Here is a 23,977-nt window from a genome sequence, read left to right as displayed (position 1 = left end):
GTCTACTAGTTGGTTGTGCGCCGTAGTATATTCCTCCAGTTTCCCCTCTATGTGTGAGGTTCTGTCGCCAATCTGCGTTATTTCTTTATGTAGCTCAGTGAAAGCCGTTGTGATATCAGTATGAATGGCTTGCTTCAGGTCTCCCAGCAGGGATTTGAGTGTGGCTACAGTGACAGGGGCAGAATTGGAGTCTGTAATAGGAGAGTCTGAGGAGACGGTCAGGGCTGTGTTTAGTGGCTGTAAATCTTCAGGCTCTGAACCTTCAGCATTCCTAGCAGGGGGGAAAAGCAGGGACTGCAGCGTTGGTGAATAGCTCTGTGTGCTCAGGGATCTTTCAGTTTTGCTGGGAGTTTGGGGCTGGTGGAGTGATTCACTGTGCAGCTCTGACCTTTGCTTCACACTGCCATCACTCCTGCTGCTGCCGGCGGCCGCGTGGTGAGAGTTGCGGTCGCCATCTTGGATCCAACTACCCATCGCTTCAAAGACCTGGACCCTGCTGGGCGCCTGCCCCCTCCTTCTCCCTCGCTTCATTCCTGGAGTGCACCACCGCCTGGCTTATCTTATCTTCAGATCTGACCTCCTCCGGTCACCTCACTGTGCTTTGGGCCGCTTATGATAGCTGGTGGTTAGGGAGCTCGAGCCTCGCACGTCCGCTCAGCTCCACATCCGGTCACGCCCCCTCCTCCTTGGGATTCCTTTTGGTCTCCTTGGGATTCCTTTTGGTCCATGTTAAACATATGACCTCTATGAGAAGGCTATAGCCAGGTCATAACATTCCACATCATTCTCCCCCCCCCCCTTTCCTTCTGTCTAAGTCTGTGTGTTTGTAAAATGTTACTCTATTACTATCATAAGATTGGTTGTTAACCTATAAATGATAGTGGAAAAAGTAAAATGCCTATTTTTTCTTTTCCTGCAAAATCTAAAAAAATGTCAATAACATTTATAATATAAAAAAAAAAAAAAAAAAAAAGCATTCATCTTAAGTAAGCCCTCATGATTTTTTTCCCTAAACCTGTGTATTTAACAGTGTCAGTGTGTTAACATATTCACCTTCCACCGCCTTCTCCGATATCCAGTGTCGATCTGCTCCTCTTCGGACACATGTGATGACAAGACAGCATATATGGCTCCCTCTATGCTGCGTTTCTGTGAGCTGGAACGTAAGCCTACAGCGCGTCGCTCTAGTGCTCCATAGACTTACATTGTAAGAGCCATTTCCAGGTCTCAGAGCGCAGTGTGACCTTGAGAGTCTCAACAACGGTGATATTCATCAAAAATGGAGCAGAACACCACTGGATACCAGAGAAAATGGTGATAGGCGCGTATATTAACACACTTACACTACTGTATGCAGACATGTGCACAGATTGAAAAGGAAAAAAAAATCATGGGAAGACTTCTTTAAATTATAACATGTCTTGCTTATTATCTAACACTAGATGGTGGCCCGATTTGAACGTATTGGGTATTCTAGAATATGTAGGTAGTATATAGCACAGGCTATGTACTATATTGCACAGTGACGTAGTATATAACACAAACGACGTAGTATATAGCCATTTAGTGTATTGCACAGGTATGTAGTATATTGGTCAGCCACGTAGTATATAGCAGAGCCACGTAGTATATAACAGCCACGTAGTATATTGTAGAGCCATGTAGCATATTGCACAGGCACGTAGTATATTGCACAGCCACGTAGTATATAACAGCATAACAGAGCCCATGCAGTATGTAACACAGCCCACGTAGTATATAGCAATGTGGGCACTATAAGCGTGGTTAAAAAAACACTTAAAATAAAAAGTAAACATATACTCACCTTCCGAGGGCCCCTTGTAGTCCTGGCGCCTATGTGCGCTGCACACGGCAGCTTCCGGTCCCAGGGTTGGTATGAGCGCAGGACCTGTGATGGCGTCGCAGTCACATGTCTGTGACGTCATGGCAGGTCCTAATCGCATAGCATCCTTAGCATCGGAACCTGACACTTGCACTGCCGAGGACAGCGCCACGTCGGAGGGTGAGAATAACCCCTTTTTTTATTATTAATATTATTATTATTAGTCACAGTAGATCTTTTTACTATTGATGCTGTATACGCAGCATCAATAGTACAAGGTTGGTCACACAGGGTTAATAGCTGCATAACGGAGTGCATTACACCGCGGTCCGTTAAGCTGGCATTAACCCTGTGTGAGCGCTCAGCGCTGACTGCAGGGCAGTTAAGCAGCAGCCATTTCGCTGCCAGACTATGGCCGTCGCTGATTGGTCGTGGCAATGGTCGTGGGCGTTTTGCCACGACCAATCAGCGACTTGTATTTCCATGACAGAGGCCGCGACCAATGAATATCCGTGACAGACAGACACACAGACAGACACACAGAGAGAAGTGACCCTTAGACAATTATATAGTAGATTTCTATAGGTGTCAGAGTGGATTCACTGGTGCGTCTACATAAGTTTTCACACCCAAACAAGCATTTCATATGAAATAGAGGCAACAGCGCAGAACTCACCTTCTCTATAAGAAGTTTCTTACTCATTGTAACACACCGGTTTAACCGTTCTTTATACTTTTCCAGCATTTTCTTTTGCTCATCCATTTGCCGTCGAAGGTCACAATTTACCTAAACACAAATTATCAAAGAGTCAATTTATTAACACATGCTATCTGTGTATTTCGCACCAAAACAGGTATCCATTTAATCCTGCAATCTAATGATGTGGGTGATTTTTAGCATGTAACGTTAAGAAGGGAAATAATTTACTAATGTAACCCTAATAAAAAACGGTAAAATAAATGTGAAAAATAGCACATACCCTTAATAAATCGTCTATTCTCCCTTCCTTTTTTTCTAGGTCAGAGTTTTTGCTGTTTTCAAGAGCAGATATTTTATCCATTGTGAGGTCAGACTGAAAAAAAACACAAAAAAGTTTTACAATCATCTTATTAAATTTAGTCACATTCAGCAGTTAACTTTTCTCATTACCAAGAACGAGTCAGGGTAATTTGCGATATTCCATTTATTTTCTCACCTGTGTTTGCCTGTGCTGGACGGAAATCTGTTTGATAGGGATACAGGAATGCTCTAGATTCACTAGTGTGGAGGAAGGAGGGCTGCTTTGATTCTGCAAAACAATTTTGATTTTTACCAATGCAGACAAAAATAAAGGAGAATAAAAGCACAGTCCAGTCACTGTAACTTAAAGTTGGACATAAATGATTGATAATTGTCTCACAGGAGTCAATCTAAAGAGTTAGAGAAGGTACATATGGTGGTACTTACATGCTCTCACCTAACAGAATCTGGTCGACTATGCAAATTACACACTGATAGAAGTCCGATCAGTGTCAACATAGTGTGATCCAAGAAAAACATCTCCATTCTGATAGTCTGTGAAAAACGGACTGCACTCAGATGTTAGAGTGCAGTCCGATGGTTTCCACAGACTCATTGACTTCCATAGGTGGAGTTCAGTATGAATAGAGAATTAAACTTGGGCTTGCAGCATCTTTTTCCCTCGGAAAGACTCCGAGGAACAAAGTCAGACATGTGCACAGCCTGATAGAATAAAATTGCTCCGAATGCGATCCGATGTTTTGTTGGATTGCACTCATACTGAAAATGTGGTGGTCTGCATGAACCCTAACTCTGACAATTAGCTCCCTTCATGTAAAATCGCCATACACCTAGACAACATGAAATATGGCAATTGGTCCCAAAAAATATATTTTGCTTCCCAGAGAAAAACTTAATTTTAGTGCATCCAGTCTGCCTTCCAATAAATAGCGGCTTTCTTCCAGAGCCCCATCACTCACCGGTGGGATCGTCATATGACGAACCTGGGCAATAAGCACCATTCCCCTTGCAAGTTTCCTGCCAAGTTCTGGAGTGCTCCTTCATCCCTTAGGCTACTTTCACACTAGCGTCGTTTTCAATACGTCGCAATGCGTCGTTTAGGTGAAAAAATGCATCCTGCAAAGTTGTTTGCAGGATGCGTTTTTGCCCCATAGAGTAACATTACCGACGCATTGCGACGTATTGACACACGTCGCAATCGTCGTGCGACGGTTGCGCCGTGTTGTAGCGGACCGCCAGGAGCAAAAACCGTTAAATGTAACGTTTTTTGCAATCGAAGGACCGCTTTTTCCGACCGCGCATGCGTGGCCGGAACTCCGCCCCCACCTCCCAATGGGGCAGCGGATGCGCTGGAGAAATGCATCCGCTGCACCCGTTGTGCGGCGCAACAAACGCTAGCGTCCGACGCTAGTGTGAAAGTAGCCTTAGCAGCGCCATTCCTGTGGCAAGTTCTTTGCATATTCAAGTAGCGCTGTCCCTCTCCTGTTATGTGAATAACCCCAACAGACCACACACAGCCGCCTTTATGCCCATAATTTCATATGACACACAGCACAAAACTGTTAACTGTGGAATTTCTTCAACCAGGATATTATTACAAAGCATTTCTTTTCCAGTTTTCTCCAATAAGATTATTCTGATGAAGGTCCTATGACGGACTGAAAATGTTTAATTTAATTTATTTGGTCTGGATGTACAAAAAAGTAGGAATCAATTTTTTTTTTTTTCAAATATTGAGTGCCAAGTGATTTTTTTTGCCTTCCAATAAATAGCCATGGGCTTTAGATCTGTTGACATCTTCAATATATTTTCTGAAGATCTATTTTTTTTTAACAAGTGGTGTATCCGTTATAAAATATTTTCAGCATCAAAGTTTGGTGCCAATGAACGGGAACATTCCTGTTTGTGTGTAAAGACGGACACTTGTTTGGGAAAGGTTTTTCCTACTTTGTTTTCTCACTCAGGATTTGACACTTATCTTGATAGGGGGTTATCTGAGGTGGATTTTTTTTCCCCCCCATAAACACTTATCAGGAGGTCATTGCTAACAGCCTGCCTGTGCAACAATCTCCCAGTTCAGAGTGGTCACTCCCCTGCCAGCGATTCTCCTTCATGTGACGTCACGTTAACAGATCAGTTCTGTTGATGGGGGATCACCAATGTCATATTGATTTGACAGCCGGCTCCCTGCTGCATTAGGCTATCAGCAGCTGAAAGAAGGTCTGGCAGCAGCTTATTTCATTCTGCCCACTGAAAATACATGTATGGCCGAACATGCACGAACAATTTGTGAGGACTTTACCTGTCGGCTGAAAGAACATTTATGAGACCGCCATCAAATGTGTATAGCCAATTTTACACCATAATGGAAAAACAAAAAACTCAAAAACCTACACTTGAGATAATCCAAAACACCTTGCTTGACATGTTAAAAAAAAAAAAAAAAAGACAGAAGATTTACCGGTAAGGGCAGTGGGTTTGATAAGGAATGTTGCGGTGAGGATCTGGCAACCGGTGGAACGCTTCTGCCTGGACTTGTCCCCGGGCCACTTCCCCCAGCAAACTGCATTAAAATAATTAAAAAGATGCTTGAAGAATTAACTTGCCATTTTTAAGGTCTGTGAAGTAGTTTTAAGTTGAAAATGTTTAATAATTTGTTTTTACATCTCCATAACCACGATCAATTAGAGAAACCCAGGGTATATTTTCAATGGTTGAAGGTTAAAAAGTGCTATAATAAAGGAGTCGTTGCATCTCCATAAAAACAGGATTTTTGGCTACTCACTGTAAAACCTGTTTCTCGGAGCCTTCATTGAGGGGACACAGGAAACCATGGGTGTATGCTGCTGCCACTAGGCGGCTGACACTATGCACAAATAAATTAGCTCCTCTCCAGCAGTACACACCCCACCGACTGGCACTAAGTTAAGAAGTTAGTGAGAAAGCAGTAGAAGCAACATATGTATATAAGAAAATGCACAAACTAACAAACAGTAGAAACTAACAGAAAAAATATAATTATTCTTACCGTTAATTCGGTTTCTAGGAGTCTTCCACGACAGCCACAGGAGGTTGTCTCCATACCCTAATGGGGGACAGGAAGCACAAGAGGTTAAAAACCCCTCCCACTAACCAGTGACTTACAACTGAACCCATAGCACCGGTTACCTTTAGGTTCTCAGACTAAATATCCAAGAACATCGGGAGGGAATTAATGTGGTCGTGGAAGGCTCCTAGAAACCGAATTAACGGTAAGAATAATTCTATTTTCTCTAGCAGCCTTCCACGACAGCCACAGGAGGAATGCCAACCAATTCTGAATTTAGGGAGGGACCACAGCCTGAAGAACCTTTCGGCCAAAAGCAAGATCCCGATTGGACCAGAAGTCCAATCTATAATGCTTAGTAAATGTGTGTAGAGAAGACCATGTTGCAGCCCTGCAAATCTGCTCTGTTGAAGCGCCAGCACTTTCAGCCCAAGAGACGGAAGTAGAACTGGTGGAATGAGCCTTTAGGCCCGCAGGAATTGCAATATTCTGAGCTAGGTATGCTTCAGTAATGGCCTTCTTTATCCAGTTGGCAATGGTACTCTTCGCTACCTTCTTGCCCTTGTTTCGGCCAGATAGATGAACGAAGAGATTTTTGACAATTCTGAAGGATTTGGTTTGTTCCAGGTAGTATAACACTATACGTCGTACGTCTAATGTATGAAATCTGTGTTCCTCCGGGTTTGAAGGATTGTGACAGAACGATGGAAGGACTATATCCTGTGATCGATGAAATTCTGACACTACCTTCGGAAGGAAACATGGATCTGGTCGGAATACAATGGAATCATCTCGTATAATAAGATAAGGCTCTCTAATTGAAAGGGCCTGTATTTCCCCCACTCGTCTTGCAGTAGAAATTGCAACTAAGAAGGCAGTCTTGCAGGACAGAAGCTGTGAGGAACAAGATGATAATGGCTCAAATGGAAGAGCCGTAAGGCCCTTTAGAACTACGTTTAAGTCCCATGACGGCACAAAGATTTGTTTTCTTGGACAATGCCTTGATTATGCGGCCATAAACCTTTTTATCCAACGATGTCCTGCAAGGTCTTGGTCGAAGACAGAACTCAAAGCTGACACTTGAACCTTTAAGGTACTTGGCTTCAGCCCCAATTCCAATCCTTTTTGTAGAAAATCTAATATTTGTGAGATATTAGGATGGAAAGGGTCAGGATTACGAGGATGACACCCATGAGGAGAATCTCATCCAAATTTTGCTATATATAGCATTGGTGACAGGCTTTCTAGACCTCTGTAAGGTAGAGATTACTGACTCCGAAAGACCTTTAGCTCTTAGTACCTGGGCTTCAATAGCCAGGCTGCCAGCTTGAACTTTTGCGGCTCCGGATGATAAAAGGGGCCTTGGCAGAGTAGATCCTCTGATGTTTGGAGAAAGACCGGACCATCCACTTTCAGTTCTCTGATGAGGTGATACCAGCTTCTCTTTGGCCATGCCGGAGCTACTAGAATAGTCTGGACTTGATCATCTCGGATCTTCCGGGGGGTCTTTGCAAGCAACGGTATTGGAGGAAACATGTACGCTAGATGGAATCTCCATGAATGAGCAAAGGCGTCTACTCCCTGAGACCTGTCCCAGGGGTCTAAAGAGAAGTAGTTCTCGACCTGTGCATTCTGACCTGATGCTAGGAGATCTATGTCGGGAAGTCCCCATCTGTCCGTCAACATTCTGAAAACATCCGCCTTCAGACTCCATTCTCCTGGATGAAAGTCGCGACGACTCAGGAGATCTGCATGAGTATTTACTGATCCCTTGAGGTGTATTGCTGATGGAGAGAGATGTTTCTCTGCCCAGTAAAAAATTCTGTTTGATATGGTCTTCAAATGATTGAACTTCGAGCTCCCCTGGTGCTTTAGATGCGCTTCAGTCGTCATATTGTCTGAGTAAACTCTGACATGTTGACCTAAAATAAGACTGCTGGAGGCCAGAAGGGCCCTCTCCACTGCCATCAATTCTCTGAAGTTGGAGGACCTGGAGCTTTCTTTCCGATTCCAGAGACCCTGGAACGGGATCTGTGAGACGACTGCTCCCCAACCTCTTTGACTGGCGTCTGTTGTCACTGTCACCAGTGGATCTTGAATCCAGTCTACTCCCTTTAGCAGGTTTGATTGGATCGCCCACCAGGTTAACGAGGCTTTTACATTCCCTGGAGTGTACACTCTTCTGTTCAAGGAATTTGGATTTCCGTTCCAGTTTCTTAGGATGTGTGTCTGCAGAACTCTGGAGTGGCTTTGAGCCCACTGGACTGATTGTATACAGGCCGTCATCGACCCCAGAAGAGACATTGCAGTCCGCAGAGTCGGAGACCGTTGTTTCTTGAACTCTAGGACCTTGGATATCAGGTTCCTCTGGTGTTCCTCTGGTAGGAAAGATTTTTGATTTCCCAAGTCCAAAAGGACTCCGAGAAATTTTATCACCTTTGATGGTAATAGTTGGGACTTGCTTAGATTGGGTATCCAACCCAAAAGTTGTAAGATATCCAAAGTTTTGGAAATCCTCTGAGAATTTCGGCTGAAGGACCAATTATTAAAAAGTCGTCCAAGTACGGCACTATAGCGACGTCTTGGTTCCTGATGTGAGCTACAGTTTCCGCCATGACTCTGGAGAAAACCCTTGGGGCCGAGGAGACCCCGAAGGGAAGAACACTGTATTGGAAGTGCAGGACCTTTTGATTGATTTGGACCGCAAATCTTAGGTATTTCCTGTGGCGAGGATGCATTGGAATATGGAAATAGGCATCTTTGAGATCTATTGTTGCCATATAGGAATGAGGAGCTATCAGAGGGATGGCTGTTTTTACTGACTCCATTTTGAATTTTCGGTAAGTTATGTATTTGTTGAGAGCTTTTAGATTTATTGTAATCCGAGCCTGCCCGGAAGGCTTTTTTACCATGAAGATACGGGAATAGTGACCTTCCCCTTGCTCGTTTACCGGGACCACGGAAATAGCTCTCGAGTTTAGTAAGTCCTGTATTCCTGCCATCATCAGGTTTTGAGTCTCCCGAGATGACGGGGAGGGGACTCTTAAAATCCTGGGAGGAGGCGCATCGAACTCTATCAGAAGACCCTGCTGGATAACAGTTACTACCCAAGGGCTGTTGGAGATATTCTGCCAACTGAGAACAAAGCTCGAAAGCCTCCCCCCCACAGGATCGGAGTCATTGTTTTTCCTGTTGTGTTTGTTGGGGAATAAGGATGTTTTTAGGTTTCCCCTTAGCATAACTCCACCTCCCGGTTTTCCCTTTCCCTTTACCCTGGGAGGGCTGGGGCTGGGAGGGTCGAAAAAAACGCTTCCTGGGAGGTCTTTGTTCAGGAAGAGTTTTCTTTCTGTCCGTGGCTTTCTCTAGGGTGTCATCCAATGAGGGCCCAAACACCTAATCACCCTTAAAGGGGATAGAACATAGTTTTATTTTTGAGGTGACATCTCCACTCCACATTTTTAGCCAGAGAGCTCTTCTGGCTGAATTTGTTTGGACTAGAGATCTGGCGGCCACACGGATAGATTCCAGTGAGGCGTCTGCAAGGAACCCGGTTGCTCTATGTAAAATAGGCAAGGAATCCAATACTTCTTCTCGCGGGGTACCCTGAGAGATGTGGTTTTCTAGCTCCTCTATCCAACGGAAGAGAGAGCGGGCCACGCAGGTGGATGCGATATTGAATCTGAGGGCCGAGGTAGAAGTTTCCCAGGACTTTTTGAGAAGGCTCTCAATCTTCCTATCCAAGGGGTCCTTTAACTGGGAAGAATCCTCGAACAGCAGAGCCGTCTTCTTAGCCACTCTAGCCACCTGAACATCTATTTTGGGGATGTTCCATTTGATTAAAAAACGGTTTCCTCTAGATGAGGATTCAAAGTCTGAAGGAGTGGATAGCCGTTTCTCAGGCAGTTCCCACTCATTATTAATCATGTCTATGATACTTCTATGTACGGGGAAACCTGGTTTCTTTTCGGAATGTATACCGAATAACTCGTCTTGTATAGACTGAGGAACTGGTTCCTCCTTTAGCCCCATAGTATTCCTCACTGCAGACACCAATTCCTCAATGTATTCAGAGGAAAAAAGAGATTTCCTAATTTCCGCAGATTTATGGGGTAACACATCTTCCCATTTGACTGAAGATGACGTATAAGACCCTTCAGACTCTGACCCGGAATATTCCTGGATTTTCCTCTTTTTGGGAAGTGATGGACCAGGTGAGGATGGTGGTGGTGGTGGTGGAGGGGGGCGAGCGTGGCCAAAGATGTTTGGACCTCTTGTCTAACCAGGGAGTGAATTTCTTCAATTAATGAAGGGTGTTCCGCCCGGACTACTTTATCCGTACAAGGTTGGCACAGCTTTTTCTCCCAATTTAAGGGCATTTTCACACTACAGGTAGCGCATTTGCGTTTAGTAGTAGTTCTAGGGCCAGGCTTGACTCCCTGCAATGAGAGAGGAAGCGGTGTAAGAAGGTATACATAAATCTACCTTTAAAATGGGACCCATCTCTGCCACACTTACTGGGGCTTGAGGAGCGCTGGGCTCTGCAGCTGCAGGGCAAGACGAATCCATGCTTACAGCAGGCTTACCTGAGACGTCTTTGCAGCTTATATAGAAAATAAGGCTGCACCAGCGCGTGGCAATTAGACACCCCCTCTCCCCCCCTCCGCGGTCCTAGGCAGGCGTGCGAGGGTGCAGCGTGCCTCACACGCCGTTCGGTAGTCCATTTCGCTGGACAGGATATCGCTCCTATGCAGGAGCGCCGACCCGGAAGTAGAAGGCACCATGTGACTTCCGGGTCGCCGAACAGCGCGCACAGGAGGAGGAGACGCCGGAGAGCTCAGGGAGGCCTCCGGGATGGGCTCACCGGTCCGCTTTATCCCCCAAGAGGACGCAGGAGGACCGGGAACGCGGTCCCGAATCCGAAGAGACGGGAGCAAGAAACCGGAGGAGGAAGCCCTGGGGGCCCGACCACCAATGCCCGGCAGAAAATAAAAAACACAGGTACAACTGCAGAGCCGGCCGCGCAGCGCACCAGAAACCTCTCCATGCCCCATGGGGGACAGGAAAGATACTGGTTAATGGGAGGTGGGAGGGGTTTTTAACCTCTTGTGCTTCCTGTCCCCCATTAGGGTATGGAGACAACCTCCTGTGGCTGTCGTGGAAGGCTGCTAGAGAAAAAGGCAGTTCTGCTAACAAGCCTGGGAGGGTGATGTATCACCCAATGAAGGCTCCGAAAAAGATTTTAAGGTGCGTAACCAAAAAAAATATAGTTCTTACCGATAACGGTATTTCTCTGAGCCCATGACGGCACCACGGAGAGAGGGGATCCGCCCACCAAGGACAGGAAACCTACGGATAAAAAGGCGGTACCACTCTCCTGCATCAGTTGTTTTACATAGAGAATGATGGGAGACTACTAAAACATTTGTAAATTTTAACTGTTTATCATAACGAGATACCGCGTGTTTAAAGACTATCAATAGACTATGGCACTAATTTAATGTGCGCACCCATAAGTGAAGGGAGGGAATGTACGGGTGCCGTCATGGGCTCAGAGAAATACCGTTATCGGTAAGAACTATATTTTTCTCTGATCGCCCATGACGGCACCACGGAGAGAATTGCATAGATAGTACATTCAGGGAGGGACCACCGCCTCCAGAACCCTTTTACCGAAAGTAAGGTCTGAAGAGGAGATTAGGTCCAATCTATAGTGCCTATAGAATGTGGATGGTGAAGACCAGGTAGCAGCTCTACATATCTGGTCTATGGAAGCTCCGGCCTTCTCCGCCCAGGAAGTTGCCACTGCCCTTGTTGAGTGAGCCTTAACCTCCCCGGGAACGGACATCCCACTTGCCGAGTATGAGAGACTGATGGCATCCGTGATCCATCTTGCTATGGTGGCTTTGGATGCTTTTTTCCCCTTCCGGGGACCCTGGAAACACACAAACAGAGAGGGATCCTCCCTACTCTCTCTAGTGGCTTCTATGTAATGTAAGAGACACCTTTTTACATCTAGTGTATGTAATGTTTGTTCCTCCTTATTTTTAGGGTTGGGACAGAAGGAGGGGAGAGATATCTCTTGGGACCTATGAAATTTTGAAGCCACTTTCGGTAGATACGCTGGGTCTGTTTTTAAAATGACTATCCTCTAGAAATTGTGTGTAGGGAGGATTGGCTGAGAGAGCCTGTAAGTCGCTAACCCTACGGGCAGAAGTGAGGGCGACTAACAGAGCAGTTTTTAGAGATAAATTTTTCAGTGAAGCTTCGCGTAATGGTTCAAATGGAGTACTAGTCAGGGCTTTAAGGACCAAGTTTAAGTCCCATTGAGGAACAATTTTTACTGGAAGAGGCCTCGATCTTCCTGCTGCCCTGATAAATCTAGAGACCCATCTGTTTGAAGCCAAGTCAAAATTGAATAGGGCTCCCAAAGCTGCCACATGAACTTTTAGGGTACTAGTGGCCAACCCCATCTCCAACCCATTTTGTAGGAATTCTAGTATGGAAGTAAGGGGAATTTCTTTCCCTATTATTACACCTGAAGAAGACAGAAAAAATTTTTTCCATACCTTGCCGTATTGTTTTGTTGTAACCGGCTTCCTACTTTGTAACAGAGTTGAGATTAGCCCCGGAGAGAACCCTCTGCCCTCTAATAATTTCCTTTCAAGAGCCAAGCTGTCAAGTGCAAGTTCTTGACTCGTGGATGACAGACTGGGCCCTGCGACAATAGATCCTGAAGGTCTGGTAATACCCAAGGGTCGGATATTGACATCTTCCTCATCCATGAGAACCAAGGTCTCTTCGGCCAGAACGGGGCAATTAGGATGACCAGCGCCCCGTCCTCCCGAATCTTCCTCAGCACTGCTGGAATCAGAATAAGAGGAGGGAAGGCATAGACCAGATGGTGACCCCAAGATATCAGGAAAGCGTCCACCGCTACTGGCTTCCCCAGAGGAGATAGTGAGCTAAAGGAGGCTACTTTTTTGTTTAGATGGCTTGCAAAGAGATCTATTTTGGGAACACTTCATCTTTCTGTGATCTGGGTGAATATTGACCGATTTAGTTCCCATTCCCCCTGTTTTAGGCTGGACCGGCTGAGGAAGTCTGCTTTGTAATTGTCTACTCCCCTTATGTGTAGGCTTGTTAGGGATAAGAGATTGCTCTCGGCTATTTGCAGGATTGAGTCGGTCACTTCCATTAGATTTTTGGAACGGGTACCCCCCTGGTGATTTAGGTAAGATACTACCACCCGGTTGTCCGACATTACTCTTACATGGTGAGAGTGAAGGACCCCCAAGAATTCTTGAAGGCCAAATTTTACTGCAAGGAGTTCCTTCATGTTGGAGGATTTGTTTACCAGAGATGGAGACCAAATGCCCTGGGCTACTAGGTCGCCCAGATGGGCCCCCCACCCTGAAGGGCTTGCGTCTGTAGTCAGGACTTTCGAGACCTGAATTACCCATGGGACTCCCTGGGAAAGATTTTCTTGCGATTTCCACCATGTTAGAGAGTGATTGGTGCGAGGAGATAGAGTCAACTGCCCGTCTAAATGGATTTGCTCCGATAATATCTGCCATTGAAGGACTCTCGAATGTAATTGGGCCCACTGGACCGCTGGAATACAAGAGGTCATGGAGCCTAAGAGGGACATGGCCTGACGGAGTGTTATGGAGGGGAGAGATTGGGTTCTTGATACTAAACTTTTTAGTTTTTGTATCTTGTTCTCTGGGAGCCGACACTCCATCTTTTTGGAGTCTAGAGTGAGACCTAGGTACTCCTGGACCTGAGAAGGCATTAGTCTGGATTTCTCTATGTTTATTAGCCAGCCCAATTCCTTTAAAGAATGCATCACTATTGCCAGTTGATCCTCGCAATGTTGCGGGGAGGAGCCTATCACCAAGAAATCGTCCAGATATGGAACGATTAGGGTATTTTCTTCCCTGAGGTGAGCCATTACCTCTGCTATCAGCTTTGTGAAAACCCTCGGGGCTATGGCAAGGCCAAATGGTAGAGCTGAAAATTGGAAGTGATTTAGGACTCCCCTGATGAGAACTGCCATCCTGAGGAACCTCTGGTGATCCTTGTGTATTGGGACGTGATAATATGCGTCCTTTAGGTCCAGGACCACCATGAAGCATTGGGGAAACAACATTTTGATAGATGATTTTATCGTTTCCATCTTGAATGCTTGAACGTCCAAGTAATCGTTTAGTTTTTTTAGATTTATAATGGTCCTGAAGGAACCGTCTGGTTTCTTCCTCAGGAATAGAGGGGAATAGTACCCTTGCCCTCTTTCTTGTGGGGGAACCTCCAGGAGTACTCCCTTTTTTACTAGCCCGATGACCTCGTTTTCCAGTGCCAGCTGTTCTTCTGCCGAAGATCTTATAGATGTCATCGTAAAAGAGGGACGGGGCCATTTTTTGAATGTCAGCCTCAGACCTGATTCTATGATGTTTAGAATCCATTGACTGGAGGTAATCTTTTTCCAGGCTGGGAGAAAGAGAGATAATCTCCCTCCCACCTGGGGCGAACCTTCATTGAGAAGGCTTCTTGGTATCGCTGGGGTTTTTGTTAAAGATGAACCCCTTGTTCTTGTTCCTCTTATCCTCCCACTTTCCCTGGCCTCTCCCAGGGTTCTTACGGAAAAACCTCTTGTTCCGAAAGGGCTTCCTGTAAGAGGGGAGACCTAGAGAGGGAAAGGACTTTTTCTTGTCCCCTGCTTTTTCCAAGATATCATCTAATGTGGAACCGAACAAAAACTCCCCTTCGCAGGGGATAGTACACAATTTTGTTTTTGTTTGTAGATCGCCAGGCCAATTCTTAAGCCAGAGGGCACGCCTGGCCGCATTAGCAAATACTGCCGACCTGGCAGCTAATCTTATAGAGTCTGCCGAGGCGTCAGCCAGAAAGGCCGCAGCTCCCCTTATTACGGGTAATGTCTTCAGCATCAAGTCTCGGGAAGTTTTCCCCTTTAATTGACCCTCTAGTTGATTCAACCAGATCATTAGGGAGCGAGATGTGCATGCTGCTGCCACTGCCGGTTTCAGGCCTCCTCCCGCTGACTCCCAAGAGCCCTTGAGGAAGGCATCCGCCTTCTTGTCCATAGGGTCTTTTAGGACCCCCATGTCCTCGAACGGGAGAGCGAATTTCTTTGATGCTTTCGCTATTGCTACATCTAATTTGGGGGCTTTTTCCCAAAAGGAGCAGGATTCATCCTCAAAGGGGTATTTCCTTTTGGGAGTTAGGAGAGTCTTTTTCATGGTTTTTTTCCATTCCTTTTTGATTAGTGCTGCAATTGTTTCATTAAGCGGAAAAGCTCTCCTCTTTTTTTGTTCTAAGCCCCCAAACATAATGTCTTGTGCTGATTTTTTAGGGTGGGAGTCTACTAACCCCATAGTACTCCTCATTGCCTTTATGAGGCCATCAGTGTCCTCTAATGGGAAACAATTGTGACCTCCTGAGGAAGAAGTGGATGACGAAGATGCGGAGGTTGGAGTCGGAAGATACCGACCTCGCACTATCGCTGTCAGATTTAGAGACTGGGGACGGGGACCTGTGTCTGGTCCTTCTCCGTTTTCTTCCCCTTTTAAGGGATTTAAAGGTGTCTTCCACCTGCTCTTTAATCAGGTTTTTAAGATCTGTTGCAAACCCGGGCAGGCTTTCTGATACCGTCTGCTGTATGCAGGAATTACATAGTTGCTTCTCCCAGGCGAGTGGAAGATCCTCTTTACAGATGGCACAGACCTTGTGCTTGGTTTTACCTACGCTTTTCCTCCCCTAAAAGAGACAAATAATAATCTTACTGTCTCTAACTTTCACGAAGATCAACTTACCACCTCCAGGACCCATAAATACCGGTTGGGAATTCTCAGCCTCTGGCTTTTTCCCCGACGCCGTGCTGGACTCCTTGCTGTGTTGAGACCTTTGGCGTTCTTTGCTGGTGTCCTGGTAACCTTTCTGCTGCCGCCTTTTTTGCTGCTGCGGCGATGCTATAGCTGGAGGTGATTCAGGCAAGGGAGATGCCGGGTCGCTCATACTGCTGCTGCTGGTCTGCGCAAAACAACACTTGCTACGATGGCGCTGACACGACTGCTCCTGAGGCTCCTGCCGATATACTGCAGAGCCACTGGGGGGAAGTAAATCCTCCCATTTAAACTTTCCCGCCGCTCCTCTTTTTTTTTTTTCTTCTTCTTCTTTCTCGGCGCCTGCGCAGTAGCGCCCGGCCGGCACGAGGAGCGCTGAAACGCTGGCGCCTGCGCAGACGCTCCTGCGTCTTGTAGAACGCCTAAGCGTCATGTCGGGATCTATGGAGCGTCCAGACTACGGCGAGGAGCGCCGAACGCCGACGCCTGCGTAGTTGCTTCCGCGGCGCCCCGGCGTCTCGCGAGACCAGCGCAGTTCCGGGCATGCGCCGACTTTCCAAGATGGCGCCCGGAGTACAGATATGGCGCTGCTGACCGGCACCCCCGGTCCTATGCAGACCCTTATTGCGCGGCTCTGCAAGCCCGATGGCGTTGCAGTGTGCAGGCTGACGCGAGCTAGGGGAGGGCCACGCCGCACCTCCCGCAACCACAGAGGGACCCCCCTGGATGTTGCCGCTGCTGCATCTTACCTGAGGAGGTGACCGCGAACTCCTTGTCACCTCCTCCACGCACCCTTGAGGCCCACTAGCCCCCAGCGGTGGTGCCTCGGGTCACCACCCCAGCCGAGGCAGAGGGACCCCAGCTGCCTGAATCGGACTGGTTGGCCCCGGAATTCCAACGCTGACTGGTAAGTCCGTAGGTCTCCCATCAAGGACAGGAAACCAACTGATGCAGGAGAGTGGTACCGCCTTTTTATCCGTAGGTTTCCTGTCCTTGGTGGGCGGATCCCCTCTCTCCGTGGTGCCGTCATGGGCGATCAGAGAAAACATGTTTTCTTTATCGCTCCACTGGGGGATACAGGAAACCATGGGATGTCCCAAAGCAGTCCCTAGGGACGGAACGAACAAACTCCATTCATGTCGGAGAACTAGCCACTGCAGCTTGTAAAATTCTTCTACCTAGGCTGGCTTCTGCCGAGGCGTAGGAATTGACTTTGCACAACTTGGTGAATGTGTAAATAGAAGACCATGTCACTGCCCAGATAGAGTGGGCTTTAACCCTGCTGTTCTGTTGGTCAAAAATGACCGACTTTGAACTTCAATATTCTTTAAAATATTCAAGATGCGGCTCTGAAACCCGTGGCCGACCGACCCATCCTCATTTAAGTCAATCAACCACAAGTTTCAGAACCGCATCTTGAACACCCCAAAAAATACCAAAGTTCAAAATAGGTCTCCCCAGACCGAACAGAACAGCAGGGTTAAACCCAGGGGGAGACACTCTGTTCTTATCCAAGTACGCCTCAGATGGTCACCCGGTTCCAGCGAACAATTGCAGCCTTGGAAGTCGGAAGGCCTCTTCTCCTCAGGGATTTCAAAGAGAATCCATCCTTTGGAAAGAGGTGGTCCTACAAAGGTAGACGCGAATCACACTGACCAGGTCCAACTTATCCAGTGAACTTCTTCAGGGTGAATTGGAGAAGGACAGTAAGGGGGGAGGACGATGCCCTCATTGAGATAAAAGGCAGAGACTACCATGGGAAGAAAAGAAGGCACAGGCCGCAAGACCACCTTATCCTGGTGAAAAAGGAGGAAGGGTGAGACATCAAAGAGCTGCCAGCTCAGAAAGCCGCCTGGTTGCCACGAAACCTCCATCCTCCCCCCCCAAAAAAAAATATATAGAAAAGGAAGAGAGCTCTGACTGCGGGACATCTGTACCTCCTGAAACCATCTGGCTCTGGTGAGCGAGTAGGCAGGAGCGGGGGGCCAGAGCCAATCTTCCGATCACATCTTGTGTGTTAGGGGCTGGTGTCCTGTCGGATAGACAGATGTCAGTCCACACCGTACTCTCTGTATCTACGTGAAATAAAAGAGTGACTGTTCACATTGTTTTCTTCGAAGGGATAGAAGAGGAAACCTTTTGAGAAGGCATATATTAATGAAAAACGACAAAAATCAAGGTAGATGTGAGTCTACTGAAAGACCCATGTCCGCCTCCTACTGACACTAAGCTAAAACGGATCATCAGTTGGTGAGGTGTACACTGCTGGGGAGGAGCTAATTTTTTGTGCATAGTGACAGCCTCCTAGATTCAGCAGCATACACCCAGGGTTTCCCGTGTCCCCAATGAAGCGTTCAAGAAAATTATCTAGGTGATTTCAGAAGCGAGCCTTGGTACAATGCCCTAATTTATTGTTTAAGTGACTAAACTTGCAAATAGTTAGTGGGTCAGTGTTCGCTCCAACATAAAAATATCACAGTAATGTATGTAATGTAATGAATGATATCACAGTATCAATATCACAGTAATGTATGAAAGGATTCTTACCTCAAAATAATCACTAATTTTATGTCCTCTAGGAGTGTTCTTCCCTAAAATTAAAACAAAAAAATTCAATTCAAGACGAAACAAAAATAGCATTTTCCACTGTGAAGTAAATAAAGCAAACCTGATTGAAGAGAGAACAATTCTAAAACCACCTAAAAATTGTAATTTCAGAATCTATTCTACAAAGACTTCAGTAAAAGATTGCAGCTATTCCTTTATACACTATAATGTATTTATCATACAACATCGAATTCACTAAAAAGAAAGCAGTAAAACATTTCCTTTAAGAAAGATCTGGGAATGGTATTCTGGTTTTCTTTTTACAGAATCCATTCCTATATTTGGACCAAACTACACAGTATCCACAGGCCATATGTAATGTCCCTGTGAATAAAGACTAACCCCAACTCCACCCCGAGGCTTGGCTCAGGCGAGTGTATACAAAAAAAATCCGACGATATCTCATCCATTGTCATTCTATCTCTGTTTTAACATCCATATGGCATCCTGTTTTAACATGAACAATTTAATGAATAAAAGGCAAAATACAGTTTGCTGTTAATAACTAATGAATCTGTGAAAAACGCATGAGATAAAGATTGAACCCTCTATATTATCACTTTTGTGCACCCATTATCTTATAATTGTCTGATCCAAAATACAGATAAAAGTAGCACATGCTGTGATTTTTTTTTCCCTCTTATACACACGGCTCATTGGTCTTTGTAAAAGTGTTCATGTGAACTACTGCATTGACTGTCATTGGTCAGGGTACTAGCTGTATGCTATCCATTTAATACACTTGTCTTAATGAGCCGTTAGCCATTGAAAAAAAGGCAGGTAACACACATACAGTCTTTCAAACCAGCTCCCTGCCTTCTAAATTAGCAGAATACAGACAGCATTATATTGGCGTTCTGAAAGAAAACAGAAGCTGTGACATAGAAATGGTTTCTGTCTTTGTTCCAAAACTTCTGGCCACCATTTTCAAATGCTCCTCATGGCCGCTCTGAGAGTAATCAGCTCAACTACAGCATCTATGCGATTTATCAAATCATAAGCTCAGTGGCTGAAACATTACCTTGACTTGTTTCATATGGTTCTGCCTTCCTCTTGCGGTTCCTCTGGTCATTCTGTTTTTTCTCTGGAGTCTGCTAAAGAGAGACCTTTTAGAATGACACAGAAATATGCACCTCTGTCCTGCTATTTACTGGGAAATCCTGCACTCGTGTTCAGGGTTACAAAAAGAGGACTGAAGAAAACAAACAAGGCATCCAAACTAACTGCAAGCTATCGCTACATTAAGAGACTTAAAAAGGTAGACTACTTGGACAACCCATTCTCAATCACTACATTCCCCCATGTGAAATGATAATCTATACTCCAATACAGTGCATGCACTTTTCCAGTGACGGGTCTCCCGGGGTGCTCTGCAGCCAGTGAAAAGCCGCTTCACTCTCTTCTCCTTTAGACAAAGACAGACCTCCGGAGGAGGGCGCTTCTAGGTGTCAGTTGCACCCAAAAGTAAGCGAGAGAAGCAGCCGCTCATTGGCTCACATGACATATCACAAGGGCATTGGGAGACCGGACACACATTGTTATTAGCTTACATGATGGAATATAGTGAATGAGAATCGGTTGTTCTAGTTGAGAATCCCTTTAAAAATGTTCTTAAAATGTCTTTGAAAAGAAAACCAAAAGATAAAAGCATGCTAAAGAGAAAATGTTACTGTGGTCAATGCAAATTATGATTAGCACAAGAAACTCAAAACGTAACGTTTTTTTTTTTAACCTCCTTCATGACATCTGCAATACAAATACGGCTCAAGTTGGGAGTGGGATAAGTGACTGACCTGCAGATAATGGCTGTGTTAGACCAGATTCACACAAGTGTATTTCACAGTCCGTATACAGACGGAAAAGCTGGGACTGACTTTAATTTTTTTTAATTTAAGAAAATAAAATATCTGAATCGCCACCCTCTTCCCACAAAAAAACACATTTGGAACAGCTGTGTTTATAAAAGTGTGATCAAGCAGTTGCCATAGGTGTGGGGAAGAGGCAGCAAATGTTATACACCTGATGTGGTATTCATTTGGAAAGAGGTCACAGCTATCCTCATCAAGATCATACATCCCCTGCATCACTCTGTCCCAAGGTGTGTTTATTAGGAGTCCTTGAAGTGAAGACCTGACCTCACAACCCTCAAACTCTTCTTACGTTAACACTGTTTTTGGCTGGATAGAAGACCCCCGAGGATTTCACACTGTGTCAATATGGTAAATACTGCAGCTTCCTATGAGAGGGTGGTATATAAAATGAGATACTGTGCTGAAAAATTTGCTAAGTTAAAAGAAATCTTGGTTTGATTCACATTAGTGCCTGGTGATGAGGAGTACTCGCTCATGATAAATATGTGGTATTTATGCTTTTAGTTAAGATATTAAACCCATGGTATGTTAAGGGCATGGTTAATTTTGCCAGACGGTATAAACGAGAAATGCAGTTTGTTATTTTGTTCTATGATATAACTTTGCTATGTTGCTTAATCCTCAACAGAAACGAGTTTAAAAAGAAAAAAAAAAAAAAAACGTAGGAGGTTTGGCATCACCACAATCCTACCGATCTGGAAGAATCATACCATCACAAAATGCAAAACACAATGTCAAAAGTGTATTTTTGTTCTTTTTCACTGTACTTTGTGAAAACTTCCCCCCGCTTTCCAATATACTGTATAGTAAAAAATTAATGAGGTAATTCAAAACTACAACTGCTCCTGCAAAAACATGCCCTCGTGTGGCTAGATCATCGGAGAAATAAAGCGATGGCCCTTGTAAAAAGGTGAAGGTAAAAACGAAAACGCAAAAACAAAACCCCCCACAAAAATAGTAATATCCGAGTTTTCCAAGTGGAGATGTGTGCCCGGAAAATGTACAAAACCGGGAGTTCACTTCACAAGCCGATCAGTGAACAGATGGCGACACTATCTGTACACAGTGGAACATCAATGACCCATCTTTTGGCCAATAAGAGGAGTTCCAGCAACAGTAGCCCAACATGATACAATGCCTATTGGTCTTCAAATGGATTAACTAAATTCTCTATTTTCTCATGGCAGCTGATCAACAAATTTATAAAAGTTAGATCTAAGTCGGCACAAGAAACGCTGGGAATTCATTTCTACGAGGGACTTAAAAAATGACCCAACAGCTGTTACAGTATAATGCACCAAATCCATATACTGAAAGTAGTTAAAAAAAAGAGGTTTATGCATTATTAACAGACCGTACCTCAAGCTCTTTGTCACTCAGAGAACCCAGGCTACACAGACTTTGGTTAGAAGACTCGCTATTTAATTGTCCCTGGGGAGGAAAAAACAAACCATTAATTCACATAAACAAAGCTCTCTAATAATGTGGCAATCCTACAATCAGCCATTCACTGATCATGCAGAAAACTCTGAGACACCAAGTCATTTCCTCATGTCAGTGTGTACTATGTGCACACGATCAGTAATCGCTGTGGGTTTGACACAGTGTACTAATGCAGCGTTCAAACCCACGGTGGCCAGATGATACCGGATAGTGGATTGTATTTCAAAGAAATCCCAAGCCCGCTATGCATGAACAGATGCCCGCAGCTCACCTGCAGAGACGGACATGCGGCACATTTTTCCACATCTTTACGAGAAATTCCACCCATACAATCCATTGAATATGGTGAATCCGCACGGTTCAGCGAACACATGCAGATTCACCTGCATTCAATAGACAGAAGAGCTTTGGACGCAGCGAACATGCACTGCCACTTACGTATCGTGTGCGCCCGGCCTTAGATTACAATCATATGGTGGGATTTAGAGACACACACACACAGAGTATGCTTGTAACTTCAATGTTTTCTTGCAAGAAAGAAGGCTTTTTGACCATCACAAAAGATCTGACTCGTCAGATTTTTTATTTTTGCATTTTTTTTTTTCACACTTTGCAATGAAGAATGCTAAATTCACAGCATTTCCACATCAAAATCTGCACCAGTGGAAATAGCCTGTTTGGATGCACCTCTAGAGATGAAACCCAGTGATTGCAAGAGGTCAACTGCTTTTTTTATTTTTTTAAGGGAACCAATTACCCAAGTTTTATACCCTTGCCAATTACCTTTGCAACCCCAGCTCCTGTAAATCTTGCTTCCAATAATTCCTGGCGCCGAGGGTCCAGGCTATGCAACTCTTCCATCATTTCCACTGCAAAATAAGACATGGCGACAAATCACATTCTGAAGGATGGCTGCAGAAGAGGCATGATTCTCTAAGTTATGCATGCAGACCAAGATAAAAGGTTTAATTTAATCTTAAAAGAGACGTCCTTATATATCCAGAGCTGTACATTGCAGAATAAAAATACTACATTATAGATAGGGTCAATCATGTCACTCAGCAGACTAGTTATTACTCTGTATGTGAATATTCATGAGGTCTAAAAAGAATTTTCGTCATTCGTTTCACAGTAAATCTAGCAAATGTAAAAATAAAGCATGCTTCAGGAAAAAATCTTGATCACAAATGTGTTTTGTGGGAAAGCAACCATACAGACCAGTATGCTGAAATGTAAGAACGCATTTAACCCTTAGTGATCGAGCCAATTTTAACCCCTTCCCGACCTGTGACACAGCGTATGCGTCATGAAAGTCGGTGCCAATCCGACCTGTGACGCATATGCTGTGTCACAGAAGGATTGCGTTCCTGCGGGCCGGGTGACCGGGGTTAATGAAAGTTCACCCGACCCGCAGGTGCAGGGGGACCTATACTTGACCCCAGGGGGGGTGGCTCTGCCCCCCCGGGTCTACGATCACCGCTGCTGACCTTTTTTTCACCCCCCTCTGATCTGATTGGAGCTAGCGTCCATGTGACGCTAGCCCTCCAATTAGATGTGGAGGGCGGAGAAAAACAATGTCTGCCTCGCTCCTCAGCTTCATCCCATCCGTGGAAGCTGAGGAGCGAAGTGCCTGACTGCCCACCTGTGCCCCCAGACACCGCGATCGCCGCACACCTCTTCACAGTGTCGGCGCCACCGCTGCCACCGCCTCCGCCACTGCCAGACAGGTAACTCCCCTCTCCTGTCCTCCACTCCCCCCAACCTCCGCTCCCTCCCCCCTGCACCCCTGATCGCCCCCCTGCCCCCCTTTGTCACCTGCCGTGTTTTTCTGCTCTCCTACCGCCCCCTGTGCCGGTCTGCCCCTCCTCCCCTGGTGATCACTCTCTGCAGTGATCACCACTAATCACCCCCCGCCCCACCTAATCACCCCCTGCCCCACCTAATCACCCCCTGCCCCCCCTGAACACCTGATCACCCCCCTGCACCCCTTTATCACCTGCTGCTGCCTGCTCCGTTTTCTCCTCTCCTACCCCCCACGCCTGTCAGCCCCTCCTCTCCTAGTGATCACCCTCTTTAGTGATCACCCCCTGATCACCCCCAACCCCCCCGCACACCCCCCCCACCCCCCTGATCACCCCCTGCCCCCCACTGATCACCCCCTGCCCCCCTTTATCACCTGCAGCTTCTGTGCTTTTTTCTGCTCTCCTACTGCCCCCTGCGCCTGTCAGCCCATCCTCCCCTGGTGATCACTCTCTTCAGTGATCACCGCTAATCACCACCTGCCCC

At 45.8% G+C, this 23,977-nt stretch overlaps 1 protein-coding gene across 7 annotated transcripts in view; it reads right to left on the bottom strand.

Moving 5' to 3' along the window:
• TLK2 (tousled like kinase 2) overlaps nt 1-23,977 on the bottom strand; it is a 183,600-nt gene that overhangs the window by 120,987 nt on the left and 38,636 nt on the right. For 2 of the 7 annotated variants that reach the window (XM_069751340.1, XM_069751336.1), the window contains exons 2-9: nt 22,475-22,560; nt 21,608-21,679; nt 19,399-19,471; nt 18,318-18,361; nt 5,326-5,427; nt 3,040-3,132; nt 2,824-2,916; nt 2,520-2,630 (exon numbers count right to left, since the gene is read on the bottom strand). In XM_069751340.1, coding sequence (XP_069607441.1) covers nt 2,520-2,630; nt 2,824-2,916; nt 3,040-3,132; nt 5,326-5,427; nt 18,318-18,361; nt 19,399-19,471; nt 21,608-21,679; nt 22,475-22,555 — 669 coding nt within the window. In that variant the 5' untranslated portion in view covers nt 22,556-22,560. The remainder of the gene's footprint in view (nt 1-2,519; nt 2,631-2,823; nt 2,917-3,039; nt 3,133-5,325; nt 5,428-18,317; nt 18,362-19,398; nt 19,472-21,607; nt 21,680-22,474; nt 22,561-23,977) is intronic. The other 5 variants (XM_069751338.1, XM_069751337.1, XM_069751343.1 and 2 more) reach the window with 3 other exon arrangements.

The sequence above is a fragment of the Ranitomeya imitator genome, chromosome 2 (assembly GCF_032444005.1).
Source record: "Ranitomeya imitator isolate aRanImi1 chromosome 2, aRanImi1.pri, whole genome shotgun sequence".
NCBI classification, from domain to species: domain Eukaryota; kingdom Metazoa; phylum Chordata; class Amphibia; order Anura; family Dendrobatidae; genus Ranitomeya; species Ranitomeya imitator.
Note: the sequence above shows the minus strand (reverse complement) of the source record. Positions and strands in the feature narration are given on the sequence as shown.